The sequence below is a fragment of the Pelophylax lessonae genome, assembly GCF_965119305.1.
Source record: "Pelophylax lessonae genome assembly, chromosome: 6".
NCBI classification, from domain to species: domain Eukaryota; kingdom Metazoa; phylum Chordata; class Amphibia; order Anura; family Ranidae; genus Pelophylax; species Pelophylax lessonae.
This window is the reverse complement of record NC_138773.1, coordinates 72,736,387-72,755,328: the sequence shown is the minus strand read 5'-3', so window position 1 is coordinate 72,755,328 and position 18,942 is coordinate 72,736,387. Positions and strand designations below refer to the sequence as shown.

General features: G+C 43.0%; 1 protein-coding gene across 1 annotated transcript in view; it reads right to left on the bottom strand.

The window, feature by feature from the left end:
* Positions 1-676: 676 nt before the first annotated feature.
* The window catches only part of UBFD1 (ubiquitin family domain containing 1), a 52,366-nt gene continuing 34,100 nt past the window's right edge, over positions 677-18,942 (bottom strand). The window contains exons 6-7 of the mRNA XM_082260138.1: positions 12,469-12,551; positions 677-1,509 (exon numbers count right to left, since the gene is read on the bottom strand). Coding sequence (XP_082116264.1) covers positions 1,399-1,509; positions 12,469-12,551 — 194 coding nt within the window. The 3' untranslated portion in view covers positions 677-1,398. The remainder of the gene's footprint in view (positions 1,510-12,468; positions 12,552-18,942) is intronic.

The window sequence follows — 18,942 nt, the reverse complement described above, 5'->3', positions numbered from 1 at the left end:
CCCCATCAGTGCTGCCCACCAGTGCCCACCAGTGCCCGTTACTGCCCACCAGTGCCGCCTATCAGTGCCCACCAATGCTGCATATCAGTGCTGTATATTAGTGACGCCTATCAGTGACGCCTATCAGTGCCACCCCATCAGTGCTCATCAGTGCAGGATTTTTTTTATTTGTTTAGCAAAAGAGGAAAAACTTTGCTGTGATCAAATACCACCAAAAGAAAGCTCTATGTGTGGGAAAAAAAATGACATAAGTTTGGTTTAGGTACAGGGTTGCATGACCGTGCAACTGTCATTCAAAATGCAACAGTGCTAAAAGCTATAAATTGGCCTGGGCGGGAAGGGGGAAAAGTGCCCGGTATTGAAGTGGTTAAAGTGTATTTTTTCCCAAAAAATTGTGTTTGAAAGACCGCTGTGCAAATATAGTGTGACATAAAATATTGCAACCACTGCCATATATATATATATATATATATATATATATATATATATATATATATATATATATATATATATATATAAAATGTGTGGGGGTTCCAAGTAATTTTCTTGCAAAAAAAATACTACTTTTTAACTTGTAAGCAACAAATGTCAGAAAAAAGCCTGGTCTTCAAGTGGTTAATCTACATCCCATTATAAAATAAAACTGCACAGGTAAATGAAACACACCAACAGGAACAAATTTAGACAGTACAGCCTTTCCTGCACCGATTTAATTATTTTGTTTTCTAAATTATTAATTCAAAAAAACAAACAAAAAAAAAAAAACAAAAGTCATGAAACAAGTTGACATCCTCCATCATGGTTGTGGCAAATTCAAATTATCATGAAAAGACTTGTCTTGCTGTCACTGTATGATCACAGCAATCTCGTGAATGGCGATACCTGGGGGTTGTCAGCATGTATTGAAGGGAGCCCTGCCTGCGGTAAGGATGCCCTCTGCAGGCCGTGTCCCCACATAGCGGCTTGTCAGCATCAAAAAGAACCAATATTTGTCAAAGTGGTTCAGGGAGACCAAAAGAGAAGGAGGGGGAGGGGGGAATGATCTCTATTAGTCTCCCTTGCCGATAAAGGGTTTAAAAAAAGAAGAAGGTTTTGTTTTATTCTTGGGTATATGGCTGATGCAGCTGCGGTCAGGATCCCACAACTTGAAAAAAGTTAAAAATGTAAACTAGGTACGATCAGTCACCTCTGGCTCCTATAGAATTAGCCTTCTTTGCCCCACAGTATGCTTCGCATGGCAAAAGTTCCACCCCTGTAAGGTTCTGTGGAGCACTGGGAAAGGAGTAATCATCATGGGATGGGGGTGGGGAAATCGGTGTCTGTGGTGCAGGATGGGAAAAGGCCGTCTTGTTGGCTCCTCCCAGCGTCTTGCATGCTATGCCAGAGGTGAACGTAACTTCAAAAATACTGCCATTTTCCTAACACTGTGTCCTTGATGGCATCCACGTATTGCGATGGCACCCAGTATACCCAGTAGTAAGATGCTTCAGTAGGACCCAGCTGGAGAGCCTGCCAACATAGAAAAAGAAACACCAATATAATCAGAGATTATGGGGAGAAAGTGCACTAGATTAACACTGGCAATAGTCATGAGAACAATATTGGGTGTGTTGACAAAATTCAACTGCCCTGAGAGGTCTTCAGCTTCAGGCAAAACCAGATATACTTGCCCTATGGCAGCTTTCATGTTTATGGTGTGAAGTGGGAAGAATGGAAAGAGGTGTAGACAATCCCAGTGACAGTTTATATTGCAGAAAAACAAGATAGACTGACCAGGGCTTCCTAACCTCCCCTGAGATCTCTTGGGATAGGAGTATAAAGGTTTATATAGAGATCCAGAGTACCATGTCTGACTGCTATCACATATCAATGCTTAGCTGTAGGTCTAAGCCACCCAGGAGATCTTAAGCAAGCCATAGATTATGCAAGTTTTCTTTCTGCAACTTGTGAGAAAGTCACTCGATTCCAGAGATGTATAGTAACTAAGTAGAACTACTTCACTACTGTACTTAAGTACCGAAAGGCGGTATCTGTACTTTCCTAGAGTAGAATTTTTTTCTCCTACTTCCACTTTTACTTCACTACATTTTTTCAAAGATTTCAATACTTCTACTCCAATATTTTTTTTTGTGCTGCATAGTTACTCGTTACAATTGTAAACAAGCCGCCTGTCATTCTCCCCTGTGTAAAAATGGAGATCAGACGGTTCTACTATGTAGAACCATTGATCTCTGTTTTTACACTAGTAGCCATGTCCCATCACAGTTAGAAGCACGCCCCTAGGACACACTTAACCCCTCCCTCTCCAATACAGTTAACCCCTTCCCTGCCAGTGTTATTTTTACAGTAACAGTGCATATGTATAGCACCGATTACTGCAGTAATGTCACTGGTACCCCCAAAAGTGTCAAAAATGTCAGTTAAGGGTCCGATCTGTCCGCCACAATGTCGCAGTACCGGAAAAAAAAAAAAAAAAAAAATTGCAGATCGCCGCCATTACTCAAAAAAAAAAACACCAAAAATGACAAAAATCTTTCCCTTGGTTAGTAAACGCGATAACTTTTGCGCAAACCAATCAAAATACGCTTTTTGCGATTTTTTTTTACCAAACATATGTAGCATTAAACAAATTGGCTGAAAATGTTGAAACATTTTTATTTTTACGTTTTTTTGGGGGGAATTTCATATATAAAAAAGGGAAAAATATTTTTATTTTTGCAAAATTTACGTTCTTTTTTTGTTTATAGCGCATGATCAAAAAAAAAAAAAAAAAAAAAAAAAAAAAAAAAAAATCGCACAGGTGATCAAATACCACCAAAAGAAAGCTCTGTTTGTGGGGAAAAAAAAAGGACGTGAAATTCGTTTAGGTACAGCGTTGCACAACCGCGCAATTGTCCGTTAAATTCACGCAGTAAAAAAAAGCAAAAAAACCCCTGGTCAGGAAGGGGGTAAAATCTTCCGGAGCTTAAGTGGTTAAAGCGGAGTTTGGGGCACAGAAATGATTTTTTGCTGAACATACCCCCGGGACAGTCAGGGCTAGCACATTCCACAATGGCTAGCCTCTGATCTGTCCCGGTTCGCACTTACCTTTTAGAAGAAATACTTACTTATAAAATTTCTTCCACAGCGTTTCCATCTCTGTTGTGGGCAGCTGAAGCCGGCGCGGTCCTTTTCTCTGTCTTCTTCCGCGTCTTCGTGTCCCAGAATGCACTGCACCGGCCCCTCTCGTCACTTCCGGTGCGGCGCCGCATTCCTAAACAGCTTCTGGGCATGCCCAGAAGCTGTTTAGCAGGGGAATGCGGCGTCGCCCGGAAATGACGAGCGGGGCCGGTGCCGTCGCATTGATTCCTGGGAGCTATGATGTTTAGCTCCCAGGAATCATCGCGAGGCAGGAAGTGACGGGGTGAGCCGCGGCTCCGAGGGAGGAAGCAGTCAGAGGTGAGTATTTACGATCTTCAATAAAAAGGTGAGTAAACAAAAAAAATAAAAATAACTTTCCAATTCCTTTTCAGGTGAGCTCTACCTAGCGGAGGGGCACAAAAAAAAAAATCGTTTTTGTGCCCGGAACTCCGCTTTAAGTACAAAAAATGTTGAATACTTTAGTACTTCTACTCAAGTCACTTTTTAAACGAGCACTTGTACTTTTACTCAAGTATGGGTTTCGAGTACTTACTATACAACTCTGCTCGATTCCCCCATCAACATAATGTTGATGTAGGAATCCCTACTACAGAGTTATTCTCCCAGGGGAGGGGGGTTGGGGAAAGGTGGCGTAGGGAGCCCTGACCCAGCTGGGAGAACACAATGATTACAGCTAGTGGCTATAGCCGCTGGCAATAACCGCATGCTAAAAATACAACATGCTGGTTTGGATCGACTTGGGTACAATCAGCCTTCCCATAAATGGATTGAATCTCAGCTGGTCCCTGCTGAACTGGCCAAGATTCAATTCATCAATGGCAGACTTTAGTTACATGCAACTGTGCAATTAAATCACTCAATGTCAGCCACATTCTTAGGCAGGCCATACACGGTGCAAATTGGTTTCCGGCAACTCCTGCAATCACTCGATTCCCCCATCAACACAGAGTTGACAGGAGAATCCCTTTTGCCACGCCATTGTTTTCGCCTGGCTGCTGAACCAGCTGAGATTTGAACCCTCTATGTCCAACATTAGCAGCACCATGAGGTTAAGGCCCCTTTCACACAGGCGGACCGTTCAGATCCGCCTTTCAGTTATTTTGGCGAATCTGAACGAACACCTCATTCATCTCTATGGGGCATCGGATTTCAGCGAAGACATGTCCGCTGACATCCGATCTGATCCGTCAAATCTGGACGGATGGAAACCCTATTTTCCATCCGTCCAGCGGATCGGATGAGAACGGACAGACGGTCCATTCCCATCTGATTACCCCATAGAGAACAGCGGGACCTGACAGCTGTGTCCCCGCACACAGCATGGAGACACAGTTGCCATCCGCCTGCTCAGCGGTGGGATCAGCGGATCGATCCCCCGCTGAGAAAAACGGAGTCCGCCTGACGGATTCGCAGTGTGAAAGGGGCCTAAAGATTCCCAGTGAGCAGTTAAATTGCAAAGGAGCATGGCATTAAAATTGTCCTGGTTAGCTTACCCTGAAAAGCTAACAATAGACATGATTGTGGCATGGGATACCAGATGTTAGCTTAGCTTTTCAATTATACCTGAAGACATTTTTTTTTTATTTTTCATTGTAGGATTTCGATAAAGTAGGAAAAGCTCAGACACCCATTTGTTTTTATGTTATCATTTGTGTCCTATTGGAGAGATCTACCTAAACTTCCTCTTCCATAGACACAACAGGAAGCAAGAGGAATTCTGTCAAAAGTGAAGGCTATCTTTTTACATAGTTATCGCTGCACCAAGTGTCCCTTCAATGCCAGCATTGTTAACAACTCAAAGGTTTGTATATCCCTCACTTTAAAACCCATAGGCAATGGCCAAATGCTGCAAGTGATGATGCCGGTGCAGAAAAAGCAGCAGATTCACTTGACTGCTGCCCTCCGCAGAAGCATATACTCACCATCTGTTCACCACTTGAAAGGTAAGTGAAATACCTAGTACCTCCAGATATAGGATAAACCTGTTAGGGCTCTTTTACACGGGCGATCCGATCAGATCCGCCTGTCAGTTTTTTAGGCGGATCTGATCGGATCCTCCATGCAGCTCTATGGGGCAGCGGATGTCAGCGGAGACACCTCCGCTGACACCCGCTGCCATCCGCATCCCATCCTGTGCGTGAAATCTGGACGGATGAAAACCCTATTTTTCCATCCGTTCAGTAATCGGAGCGGAGCGGATCGGATCTGATCTGATGAGAGCGGACAAGCGGTCCGCTCTCCTCCGATCCCCCATAGAGGGCAGCGGGTGCTGAGACACCTCCCTCTCCGCTCTGCAAGCGGAGACGGAGCTGTCATCCGCCCGGCTCAGCGGGGATCGCGGATCGATCCCTGCTGAGCAACACGGATCCGCCTACGGAGCGGACCGTGTGAAAGAGCCCTTACCCACTGCCCTTTCTCTCACATGACAGCACAGGTGCTTGCTGATTGGCCTTTCAGGCGTTATCAATTAGGGGTAGGGAGAGAATCCTCAGCCCAAGGGCAAACTTGGAACTTACACAGGGCTTCCTCTCTTCACTCTTATGGGCCACACACACTATACAATTGTCTTTAGGCCCCTTTCACACAGGCGGACCGTTCAGACCCGCCTGTCCGTTTTTTTGGCGGATCTGAACGGTCCCCCCATGCATTCCTATGGGGCATCGGATGTCAGCGGAGACATGTTCGCTGACATCCGACCCGATCCGTCAAATCTGGATGGAAACCCTTTTGCTTTTGATAAGCTTCACACAGAAGCTTTTGAGAACGCTCTGTGTGAGGAGCGAAACGCGTCAAGCCGTTCGTCCGAGTACGTACTGCACCTGAATACATCCACCTTCTGTGTTACGGGGACACGGGGAGTAAGTACAGTCGTTTGGATTGGCAACCCGTGGGATGACTTTTAGGCGCTTGAACCCTTGCCATATTGTAAGTGTATCTTGTATTGTGTGCATCGAATAAAGTAGTTACATACTTCACGATGCAAGCATCTTATTTCTTTTTTTGAGCAAATACCTGGATGATGTGATCTACAGTAAAGCTATTGAGTTGATGGTCCAATAAGGCTCGTCCTATCTAAGGAAATTTTTTGAAGGCGGTGTATTATTTGGCTTCTGGTGAGTAGGGGTCCAGGAGGGGAGCACCTACCCATGTAGAGAGAGCACCGGCACTTGTTTTATGAGCACGCAGCACTTTGGACTTATACTTTGCACAAAGACTGTCACTATTTCAGCACGTCTTTAATTGAAGGATTTTTATTCACATTCGTTTCACGTATATATAAAATTTGTATTTATGTATATTTTTATATTGATTGGTATTTAAGATATAGGATTGTGTATTTTAAGTTGAGCACTAGCACTTTTCACTGACTATTTATACACAATAATTATTGAGATTTATTTATTAGTTTGTTTTGTTAGCAGCGCAGGTATACTTTTGCACTATACACCTATTTTCCATCCGTCCAGCGGATCGGATGGCATCGGATGAGAACGGACCGACAGTAGAGATGCATGGGGAACTGACAGCTGTGTCTCCGCACACAGCACGGAGACACAGCTGTCCTCCTGCTGCTCAGCAGGGGATCGAGCAAAAACGGACGGACGGAGTGTGTGAAAGGAGCCTTAGACTTTTTCCTTTAGGACCCTTTCACACGGGCGCTCCGTATGTCCGCAAATCATCCAATTTTTTGCGGATGATCTACGGACATAATGTAAGTTTATGGCATTGCGGATGTCAGCGGAATACCATCCGTTGACATCTGATTTTCTTCCTTTCAGTTCTGTTCCGTTTTTTGGAACGGAACAGAACCCTATTTTTCCTCCGTTCAAAAAACGGAAAGGAAGCAAAATCGGATGTCAGCGTTGTCATCCACTGACATCCGCAATGCCATAGACTTACATTATGTCCGTATATCATCCGCAAACGGATGGGATGATAAGCGGACATACGGAGCGGATGACACAAGTGCCGCAGCGGAGCAAAAAACCAGAGTGGCCGTGTGAAAGAGGCCTTAGGTCCCTTTCACACATACGGTCCGTTTGTCCGTTTCTCATCCATCCGTTGACAGATGAAAAACGGACATCAATGTATCTCTGTGTAAAAACGGATGACAACGGATGATCATCAGTGAACATCCTTTTTCATCCGCTTCCTTCAATGTCCGTTTTTTTGAACGGATGAATGCCCTATTTTTCATCCGTCAAAAAAATGGATCGGACGAAAAACGGATGACAACGGATGAAAAACGGACGAAAAACGGATGACAACGGACGAAAAACGGACGAAAAACGGACGAAAAACGGACGAAAAACGGACGAAAAACGGACGAAAAACTGACGAAAAACTGACGAAAAACTGACGAAAAACTGACGAAAAACTGACGAAAAACTGACGAAAAACTGACGAAAAACTGACGAAAAACTGACGAAAAACTGACGAAAAACTGACGAAAAACTGACGAAAAACGGATAACAACTGACGAAAAACGGATAACAACTGACGAAAAACGGATAACAACTGACGAAAAACGGATAACAACTGACGAAAAACGGATAACAACTGACGAAAAACGGATAACAACTGACGAAAAACGGATAACAACTGACGAAAAACCGATGGAAAACCGATACATTTTGACGTGACTGAACTGAAGAACTGAACGGACCGTATGTGTGAAAGGGGCCTTAGTTACCAAAACCATATAATATATGAGGTCAAATCTAAACACTTTTAATTTGTATGCAATCAGGCAGGCCCATGCACTACATAGTTGAAGGTAAATCTAAAGAAAATCTAACCACAAAAGTTGTATAGTATGTATCCAGCTTAAGGCCCCTTTCACACATACGGTCCGTTCAGATCCACCTGTCAGTTTTTCAGGCAGATCTGAACGGACGCTCCATGCATCTCTATGGGCAGCGGATGTCAGCGGAGACATGTCTGCTGACATCCGATCCGATCCTGTCTGTCAAATCCGGACAGATGGAAACCCTATTTTCCATCCGTCTGGCGGATCGGAGGAGAACGGACAGGCGGTCCGTTATCATCCGATTCCCCCATAGAGGACAGCTGGGATCTGACACCTCCATCTCGGCACACAGAGTGGAGACGGAGCTGTCATCAGCCTGCTCAGCGGGGATCGGCGGATCAATCCCGCTGAGCAGAACAGCTCCGTTGACAAAACTGAGACGTGTGAAAGGGGCCTTATGGGCAAAACAGCAGCAGAAGAGTGAAGAAAAATAAGTTTGTGCAGATTGGGAAGGCAACTCATAAAGTAGAACTATAGGAAAAATTATTTTTTTTCATTTTGGATAGAGTAAGGGAGGGTTATAACCCCGGTCATTTTTTTTTTTGCCAATTAAATAATCCATGAAGGGCACCTCATCCATATAGGGAGTTCCCTCAACATCGGCCATCTGAGAGGGATTAGAGAGGTGCAGACCCATCCAGTTGTCCTGATTGCTGATAAGGCTGTATGGTCCCTTGGACCTGGGGCTTTTGGTGAGCACATTTATGAGTCTTATCACGCGGTGGAGCACTTGAATCAAAATAAAAAGGCACAGTGTGGTCGACAGCATTTATCGAGCACTAATATATTCCACTTAAGAAGACTTCTTTGTATATGGACTGCGAGTGCTTCACCTTTATTCATTTATGCTGGTTATTTAGCAATAGTGTATTGTTGTGTTCACACTATTGGCACATTTGTATGTCATTTTCCATTATATCTACATAAGCCATCACTTAACAGCGCCTGCTTTATATGTATTATTTTTATTTATTTTTTTGCAATCTGTGTCCCATTGCGGAGAATTCACTTGACTTCCTGTTTCATAGTCAACACAGGAGGTGGGAGGAAATCCTGCAAATTAGGGGAATTCCTTGGGGGACCCCCAGGTCACCAGAACTAGTTTCCCCATTTGATTTCTCCCCTAATACTTTTCTGGGGACAACCCAAAATGTGGGCTTTTATTTTACTTTACTTTTAATGATAATGTTAAACAGGGCAAATAGAGGGGGGGGGGTATCTCCTTAACCAGGACACAGACAGAAATAAAAACTGACAGCTGTTCTAATCCCTCTTAACTCTATCCAAAACTAAGAAAGAAAGTTTTGCCTTTAGTTATATTTTAACCTCCCTGGCGGTCGGATTATGTCAGAATTTTTGTGCTAAAAACGTTACATTGTTTTGCATGGAAATATGTTGTTTTATATTTTAGGCCTGTAAATCTTAGGAATAACCCACTTAAATCTGTCCAAACAAGAGTCTAGAAGACATCCAGGGTATGATAAAGTTTGAAACACGTAATCATAAATTATAATAACCTCCCTAGTGCTATCATAGGAGTACCAAAAGCGGTAACCCCGAGCCACACTCAGAATTACCCCACAAAAAAAATTCACCTCATCGCCCGCTGTTCTCCCTGCCATCCTCCTGCTGTGTGCTCGGCCGATGCCGTCACCAGTCTACCGGTTCCCTTCCCTGCGAGCATCGCAGCGCAGGGGGGTGGAACCAATGGCAATTTCAAAAATGTAAATAAACCAAATGACATGATACAAAGCTGGGATGCTAACGGATTACACTGTAACATGCCATTTAATGCCAGTTTCGGTGCAGGATTGATCAATCTTTTCAGTTTTAGTTTCATCAAATTCTTCATTATTTTCAAAGTGGAGATATTTCATTATGAGGGAAAATCAATTTGTCTAAAAGCCCTTTTGCGCAAAAAGAACGCTTTTTGGACACCACGGTTGTTCTCAATTTTCCAGGCACAAAGAACTGGAAAAGCGCAGGCAGGGCACTGGAAAATCCACCAGGTGAAATAGCATGATACAGTGTAATCCGTTAGGATCACAGCTTTATATAATGTCATTTGGTGTATTTACATTTTTTAACTTGCCGCTGGTTCCACCCCTCTGCGTCGCAACGCTCGCAGGGAAGGGAACCGGAAGACAGGTGCCGGCATCGGCCGAGCACACAGCGGGAGGATGGCTGGATGGATGACGATGGGGGATCGCGGGGGAAGGGGAGTTTCATTGCGGGGTAATCCCAAGTGTGGCTCGGGGTTACCGCTTTTGGTACTCTAGATCAGTGGTCCTCAACCCTGGCCTACAGGGCCCACTAACTGTAAGATTCTGGTACCTTCGGTACCCTTCCAGCCCATTTCTTCTGCATTGCGTCCCACCTTTTCAGCTAGGTGGAACGCATATAGCTACCTGTCCCTTTAAATCTCATGACGTCATCACTAGGCGCCGCTCTGAGCGGCTATTTCAATCGCCGGCTTTCACTCACAAGGTGTTCGTGCAAACCGCTTGTTACACAGCCTTGTCTGACGCTGCCGAAGCCTCCAGCTATTTCCTGTATCTCGCTACCTGATCCTTATCTCATTACCGGACCCCTCATCTCTCTAAACCAACTAGTGATAAGTACCCCACAGGGGATTCCTTCCTATCAACTTACACTATCTACTCTTGCATACTAAAGACTGTTGCTATCTATGCATTACTATTTCTATCATCTGCACTGTTACATAGATTGCTAGCTCTTGAGTCTACTACCATCTATATCCTTGCACTGAGTTAACAATTCCTGTACACTTCATCTGCTGTCCCCTACCACCTGTTATTGTACATGATTGCTAACCTATCTGCATACTATCTATCACCATCTGCTAACACTCCAGAACATCACTATTGAGTGCCTATCATTGCTATCACTACTCACGCCTGTCCTTTCAGCACATCACCTCTATACTATCGTATACAACCTATCACTCCAGGAACATCTTATCTGAGTGTCTGTATATTTGCATGGTGAGGCAGGCTGGGCCACAATGATGAGTCTGGAGAGTTGGATATGGTAATTCAACACATCTCTACACGACTACTGAGTGGAAATTCTGCAGCTGCAAATCCAGTTCACTAAACAAACGCCAGAGCGTTACACTAACAGGCCAGATTTTCAAGATAACTGAAATGCATCCCAGGTGATATCATTTGCTGCTCAGTGATTGCAGTACTCTATAAACAAGAAAAAAATGGGGGAGCAAACCCTGAACATGTATATCTAAAGCCAGTGCAGCTATGGACCAAGCAACATGTATATTAAAAAAGAATAGCGCACACATGCAAAAGAAATGACTATTAAATATGGAGACAATCCATAAATAAAAATGGGGATTTAGTCCCACCATATGGCCATATCGTGCTCAAGCCCACCACTGCGTCAAAGTACCCCATTATCAGTGGGTCCTACACTATCCATAAAAAAGGGGTGAATCCAGCCTCTCTAACCCTTGGAGACAACACTCCTTGCTGGGATAGATGTGCTAATGCACTACAAAGGACTCCTCCTATATCTACTTGATAGTGGACTCTGATAGAGTACAGGTGTGTGTGGGGGGTGGGATGCTCAACCGCAAAAGTCTGGTCAGACCGAATACATAATAAACAAGAAAAAAATGGGGGAGCAAACCCTGAACATGTATATCTAAAGCCAGTGCAGCTATGGACCAAGCAACATGTATATTAAAAAGAATAGCGCACACATGCAAAAGAAATGACTATTAAATATGGAGACAATCCATAAATAAAAATGGGGATTTAGTCCCACCATATGGCCATATCGTGCTCAAGCCCACCACAGTACTCTAGTACTATAGTCTGCATCTCCCCAAGGTAATACCTAAAATCTGGCCTGTTAGTGGGCCCTGTAGGCCAGGGTTGAGAACCACTGCTCTAGATTAACCCCAAGCCACACTCTGGAACACCGCTAGGGAGGTTAAGTGAACCTGGATAGAATTACGCATACCTTGGTGATTACAATATCTACATTAAAGTGGTTCTACAGCCAAAACATTTTTTTACCTTAATGCATTCCCTGCACTAAGGTAAAAAAAAGTTTTATGGCTTTCTGTCCTTCCCCTTTCCTGTGTGAAGGAGAAGAGAGAGGAGAAGAGATCCAGCACTGTGCACAGCTGCATCTTTTCTCCCCTCTCTTCCGCTTTACACAGGGACTTAGGCAGGCACAGGAGCCATTGGCTCATGCTGCTGTCAATGAAAAGCAGTGAGGAAGTGGGGCCAATGTCCGACTACATAGACGCACACAGCTTGGGAGCAAGCATGCACTGTGTGCCCCCATAGCAAGCGGCAAAAGGAGGAGCCAAAATCACTCCAGAATAGGAGGTTCAGGGCTGTGCAAAATCATTGTACAGAGCAGGTTGGTATAACATGTTTATTATGTTAATAAAAAAATGCCACAAATTGTTTTTTTACGTGCAAAGGATCAGGGCATAAACAAGTTTGGAAAATACATAAAATACTCACCATCATGTGATAATCGTCATGTTCTTCAATTGGCTCAGAGATTACATTTTTAATCGAACCCATTGGGATTTTCTCTGTCCTCTCTGCAGAAAAATAGAAGCAAAAATATAATAAAATACATTGCAGAAGGTGCTGCTTGATTCCTTGCAGCCATGGACACCCTACAATCAGACATGACCCAAGCCAGTTAGTAGCCTGAATGCTTTTTCTTTCTTCTAAGGGACACAATGGAAGTAGGAATTTGTAGGCTGAACCAATACACAGAATGCAGCCAGTTCATTACTTACCCATGTTAGCCCGTGTGAAGAATAGGCTGTACTGAAATAAGCAATGGTCAAATTGCCACCTACACAGCGTACACAGGTACAATTGGCTATTGGTAACAATCCAACTATTTTTAGGTTTTACACAGGCAGATGCTTTGCATTTTGTGCTACAGTTTTATTATAGTTGAACCTAAAATTAACTTTGCTCACAAACCTAGCTTGATCATTTGTATGTAATAGTCAAACAACCCAATACATTGAAGTAGAACATTTGCCAGTTCCATTTTGGTGTTTACATAAAGTGGTAAAGTAACAAAGTATACAATAATATGTCAATAAAAAACTCTAAGTGCTGGTTCACACTGCCGCTACCACTAAAGTAGCGTCGCTTCCAGCGCGACTTTGACACGATTTTGACGCGACTTTGACGCGACCTAATCGCGAGGCAACTTTTTATTTGGCCAATCACAATCTGATGTCTTGTGACCTAATTTCCTTTTCCTGTGTTTTTTTTTTTACATATTTCCTTTTTCCCATGTGTGCAGTGTTGTGTGTCTCACATAGCTTTGTTTGTCTGTCCAGAAACGTAAAAAAAAAAAAAGAGCTTTTTTCCTATAATTTTTAAGAAGCACATGCCTCCAAAGACACCCAAAAAATGCCCGTAAAATGTCTGCAAGAAAAAAAGCCAGCCGCAGAGAAGCCATATTACAGAAAATATAGTAAAAATGCTGTTTTTTAGGGGTTCTGGACATGCTACAGAGCTGAAAGTTGACAGGTACACTTTTTAGACCCCCCAGAAACGAAATCCAAAAAATGACATGCCTGCCTAAAAAAATGACCGCTGATGAATGCCTGCAAGAATAAAAGACAGCTGGTAAAGACACTACAAAAAATTAAAAGAAAAATTATTTTTTTTTAGGGGTTCTGGACATGCTACAGAGCTGAAACTTGACAGGGACACTTTTTAGACCCCCCAGAAACGAAATCCAAAAAATGACATGCCTGCCTAAAAAAATGACCGCTGATGAATGCCTGCAAGAATAAAAGACAGCTGGTAAAGACACTACAAAAAATTAAAAGAAAAATGATTTTTTTTTAGGGGTTCTGGACATGCTACAGAGCTGAAACTTGACAGGGACACTTTTTAGACCCCCCAGAAACGAAATCCAAAAAATGACATGCCTGCCTAAAAAAATGACCGCTAATGCCTGCAAGAAAATTATGCTCTTTTCTTGTTCACTGCCATTTTTTAGCAAAGTCGGATGACAAGTCGGATTACAGGTCGCTTCAATTAAGATAAGGAGGCGACTCCCATTGAAGTATATGGGACAGGTCGGATCACTGGTCGCCTGAAAGTAGTACAGGACCCTTTTCTGAAGTCGGAGCGACCTTAATAGCGGCAATTAAGACGGCACTGATTCATTTACATTGGTTTGGTCATGTCAAGCGACCTGGGGCGACCTGGGGCGACACAAGTCGCCTCGTGAGTCGCCCTAGTGTGAATGGGGGCTAAACAGGTATAAATCCAAAAATATAAAGTGCAGTGTGGACACACAATAGGTGTATTTGGCAAAGGTCTTCTGCTGGCTACGACCGACGTGGCCTCTCTCTACACTATCATATCCCATTGTCATGGCCGGGAAGCAGTACGGCATTTTCTCCTTAAAGATGTATCCCTTCCTAGGAAGCAACAGGAGTTCATCCTTAGCCTTATGGGTTAGGCCATGGGGCATAATTTCTTCTGGTTCAGGGGCACCCATTACGTCCAGTGCAGAGGTGTGGCCATGGGAGCCAAATTTGCCCCTTCCATGGCCAACCTCTTTATGGCCAGATTTGAGGATGAGGTAATCTATGGGCAGGACAACCCCGAACTTCTGTATTGGGGGCAATATATTGACGATATATTGTTGATTTGGGGTGGAGATAGGGATTCTTTGGAATCCTTTTTCTCCACCCTGAACAACAATGATCGTGGAATCGCCTTGAAACACGACATAAGTGGGGAAGAAATCCACTTTTTGGATTTAAAGATTCGGGTCCAGGACAATAAATTAGTTACGTCTACATTCTTCAAGGAAACGGACCGTAATGGATTCATTAGCCTTGAAAGCTGTCACCATAGACCCTGGCTGAGGGGTGTCCCTAAGAGTCAGTTCCGGAGGCTTAGGAGGAACTGTACTCTGTTGCAGGACTTTCTTGAAGAGGCCCAGGTTCTGAAGGGACGTTTTCTGGACAGAGGCTATGAATCTGGTGAGCTAGATTCCACTATTCAAATGGTGGCGGAGATGGATAGGAATTTGATTTTAAACCCTGATAGGGAAATTACATCTGACAATCAGGTGGGTGGTGGAGCTGATAAGTTTTCACCCCGTTTTTCATTTTTTACGTCCTTTTCCTCCCATCATTATGTGGTAAAAAAGATTTTGGCCAGACATTGGGGCATTTTGAAGAGTGACAGGATCTTGGGGTCCATCATACCGGATCATCCTTTGGTTATATTTAGGGGTGCTCCCCCATTGAAATTGAGGGTAGCGCCTAATGTAATAGAGCCCCCTGTCAGAACATCGTTCTTTTTTGACAGGGATGGATTCTATCCCTGTAGACCAGTGGTTCCCAACTCCGGTCCTCGGGACCCACCAACAGGCCAGGTTTGCAAGATAACTAAATTACATCACAGGTGATCTCATTTGCTGCTCAGTGATTGCAGTATTCTAGTCTGCATCCCCCAAGGTAATACTTAAAATCTGGCCTGTTAGTGGGTCCCGAGGACCGGAATTGAGAACCACTGCTGTAGACGATGTGCGGTTTGTTCGATCAATCATTTGAAACAGAGGAAATATACTCAGTTTTCGTGCAATACGACAAACATGATATACGACATCAAATGCTTTGCGACATGCTCAACGAAAAATATAGTATATCTGATCACCTGCCCTTGTGGGTTACAATACGTAGGGCGTACCATCAGGGAGTTCAAAGTGAGAATGAACTAACACATTTGGGAAACCCCTACGGATGTTCCCAAACACAATCTTTCAAAGCACTTCGACCGGTACCATGGTAGGGATCCCTCAGGGACCTCTTTCATGGTCATTGATCATTTCAAAACCAACTGGCAAGGGGATCATTTACGTAGGGGCATCTCGCAGTTGGAAACCAGGTGGATCTACCTAATGAGGTGCCTTAGGCCATCTGGCTTGAACGTAGACCTTGATGTCAATTCATTTATTAATAACAGCTAGCTTTTTATATTTTTCTTTTCTACTAGTGTTTTACTTTTGTATTTAGTCTGTAATAAAGTTTTTTATTATGGTATTATATTACCCTTCCGGCTTGGGATGTAGATTTGAGATGAACCCCTTTTTAGGGTTAATTAAGACATCAATGATTATCTATATTGATTAGCTTTTATCCGTGGGACATTGGGTGGTTTCTATTGGTAAAAGTGTTTTTACATTTTTTTTCCGATTCTTATGATGTTCTCTCCATGTTCTAATTTTATAAGATGCATACATATATATTTATTAGTGGATTTTTAGCCATTATATTTATATTTAATATACTTTTAGGTATTAGTTCATGTCCTTTTAAAAGGGGATATGTTTTGTATCCGGGTATCTGCTATGGTTCCAGTTTGCGGCTCACAAGGTATGCGGTTCAGGAGTTTCTTCCCGTTTCCTGTATGCGGTCCAGGAGTCTCTTCCTGTTTCCTGTATTACCTAAGTGGGCAGGTCCGTTGATGTCTCTGTCTTCCGGACCCAGCCATTATTTAAGTGACGTTCTTCACGCCGACCACTCCCCCCTTGATGACGCAGTTGCCTGCGAAACATGTAGGCGGAGTTCTCTGTATGTGTCGACGTCACAAGACGGAAAGGGATTTGCCGCTTCACAGCGGTTCTATCTGCATCTGATACACTCATTGAAGGCCTGTTTTTACATACGTTTGGTGAATGCATTGATTATTTAAATAAACTTTCATCTGTTGGAACGTATTGCACTATTGTCTTCCCCCTTTTGTGTCTTGACATACGGGAGAGGTGTTGTCTGACTTGTCCTGGCTCCTGGATTTTCCATCGGTAGTTTCCGGGATTGATCTCCTATATGATCATAAGGCCATTCAGCGGTCATAAACATCTGGTAAGAGGCCAATCGGCTTTTTCTGTGTGGTGGAGGTGCTTATCAATCCAGTTTCTTTCACCAGTATCATAGATCTTCACTTGTCGAGGTGTCCTTTGTGGATTTGAATGTTCCATATACCATCTTAAAGTGGACTTATATTGTGGACTGTATACAAGATTTTTTTAGCGCTGCATTTTTGTTTTATATTTGGCAGAGTGTCAGTAAACAAGGTGACTGACCCCCAAATGGAAATAAATAAAAATATAGTGCAAAGTTGGTATATAAATATGTCCACAAATAAGGTGCGAAGTGCAAGAGAATAATGTGCAAAGTTAACTACAAGTGAATATATTGGCGAATAAATACCAATCAACAAATAGCTACAGAGAAAATATAGTCTGAATAAAGTGAATGGTGAATATTGGTGAGAAAAAAAACAATAAGTAAAGTGCCAAATGGTCATCAATATTAACGATGCTAAAATGAATAATAATAGTATATATAGGGACTGATGTAAATTGAACCAAGTGCAAAATCATATAATTAGTGATAGAAAGTCCATAAACACAATAGGTGATATATTCTGAACAGTGGATCGGTCTTAGGGTGGTCCGTTTCCAGGGCTGTGGGGGATGAACAAAGGGTGCTCCCCTCTTATTATGGCCCGCACTCACCAGAAACTCCGTACCTCTACAGGGGTATAAAGCGTTGTACCCTCCTGGGGTGTGTGCTCTAATGAAAAGCAGAGCCTCCTTTCCATCAGATCTCCTGTTTGGAATATCCAGACCCGAGACACTACCCAGATAAAGTACTCTCAATGGGACTCCAAGGGACATCGATGTTGAATCAAGGGGTAAAAAATAGGGGGTCCGGAACATGTGTGGAAAGAAAGCCTCACATAGTGAAGTACTGCTAAAATTTTGTTTTATTAAATAAATGAACAGGTACTCACAGTAACAATAGGTAAAACGAGCATAAGAGACTGGAACGGTAGCTTCCAGTCTCTTATACCAACTTTGCACTATATTTTTATTTAATTATTTCCATTTGGGGGTCAGTCACCTTGTTTAGGCTGCATTCACACTTGAGCTTAGCGTTTTACCGCGTTTTTTTACCGCGATTTTCAGGCGTTTTTTTCAGGCGTTTTTGGAGGCAGGCATTGACATCTATCAAAAACGCTGGTAATCAGTCCAAAAAGAAGCTCATGTACTTTTTTCAGCTACAGGCGTTTTGCAAAACGCTCAGATGTGAACAGGGGCCATTTAAATGAATGGGGTTTTACTTGTTGGGCGTTTTGGAACGTTTTTTTTTAGCGTTTTTAGAGCAGAAAAACACTCAAACGCCCAGGTGTGAATGGAGCCTTACTGACACTCTTTGCCAAATACACCTATTGGTGTGTCCACACTGCACTTTATATTTATATATTTTTGGGATTTATACCTGTTTAGAGTTTTTTATGGACATATTATTGTATACTTTGTTTTTTTTTTACCATATTTCCTTGAGATTACCGATGTTTACAATATTTCTCATAGTTTTACTGTAAGACACTTACCTTATTGATTTTAGGCAGCGCCATCTACCTCACTCTTTCCTACATTTATTATTGTATATCTCTTTGAGTTATACCTTATCCTGGGCGCAGATTTATCTTTTTCTTTTTTTAAAAATGGTAAAAGGTTAGAATCGTCTGTTTTCGCTTTCTATACATGTCCTATTGGGGAGATTTACCATCGCTATCCAAATGAGGGCCACAGACTCCCCCACTACTATTTAAAATATTTTTACTCTGTAGCCATGTAGCAGGAGTTTATCTCGCTTCTTTTCCACTTTTAAAGCCAGCAGGTGACAAGTTCGAGTCTGGGATGCCAAGGTGTCAGATAAACAATTTACTGCTGTGCTGTATAGGTGTTCCTGAATAGCAGGATCTCAAATTACAGACAAGTTGGATGGACAGCCTTCCTAAAATGGTCTCCCCCTAATAAATTTTCTGCAGCACGGTCACTGATCAATTTAGATCCTGGGCTCAGTGTTGGACTATGTGGTTCCAGCAAGAACACAGTTCAGGTCCTGTTGTAAAGCTACACTG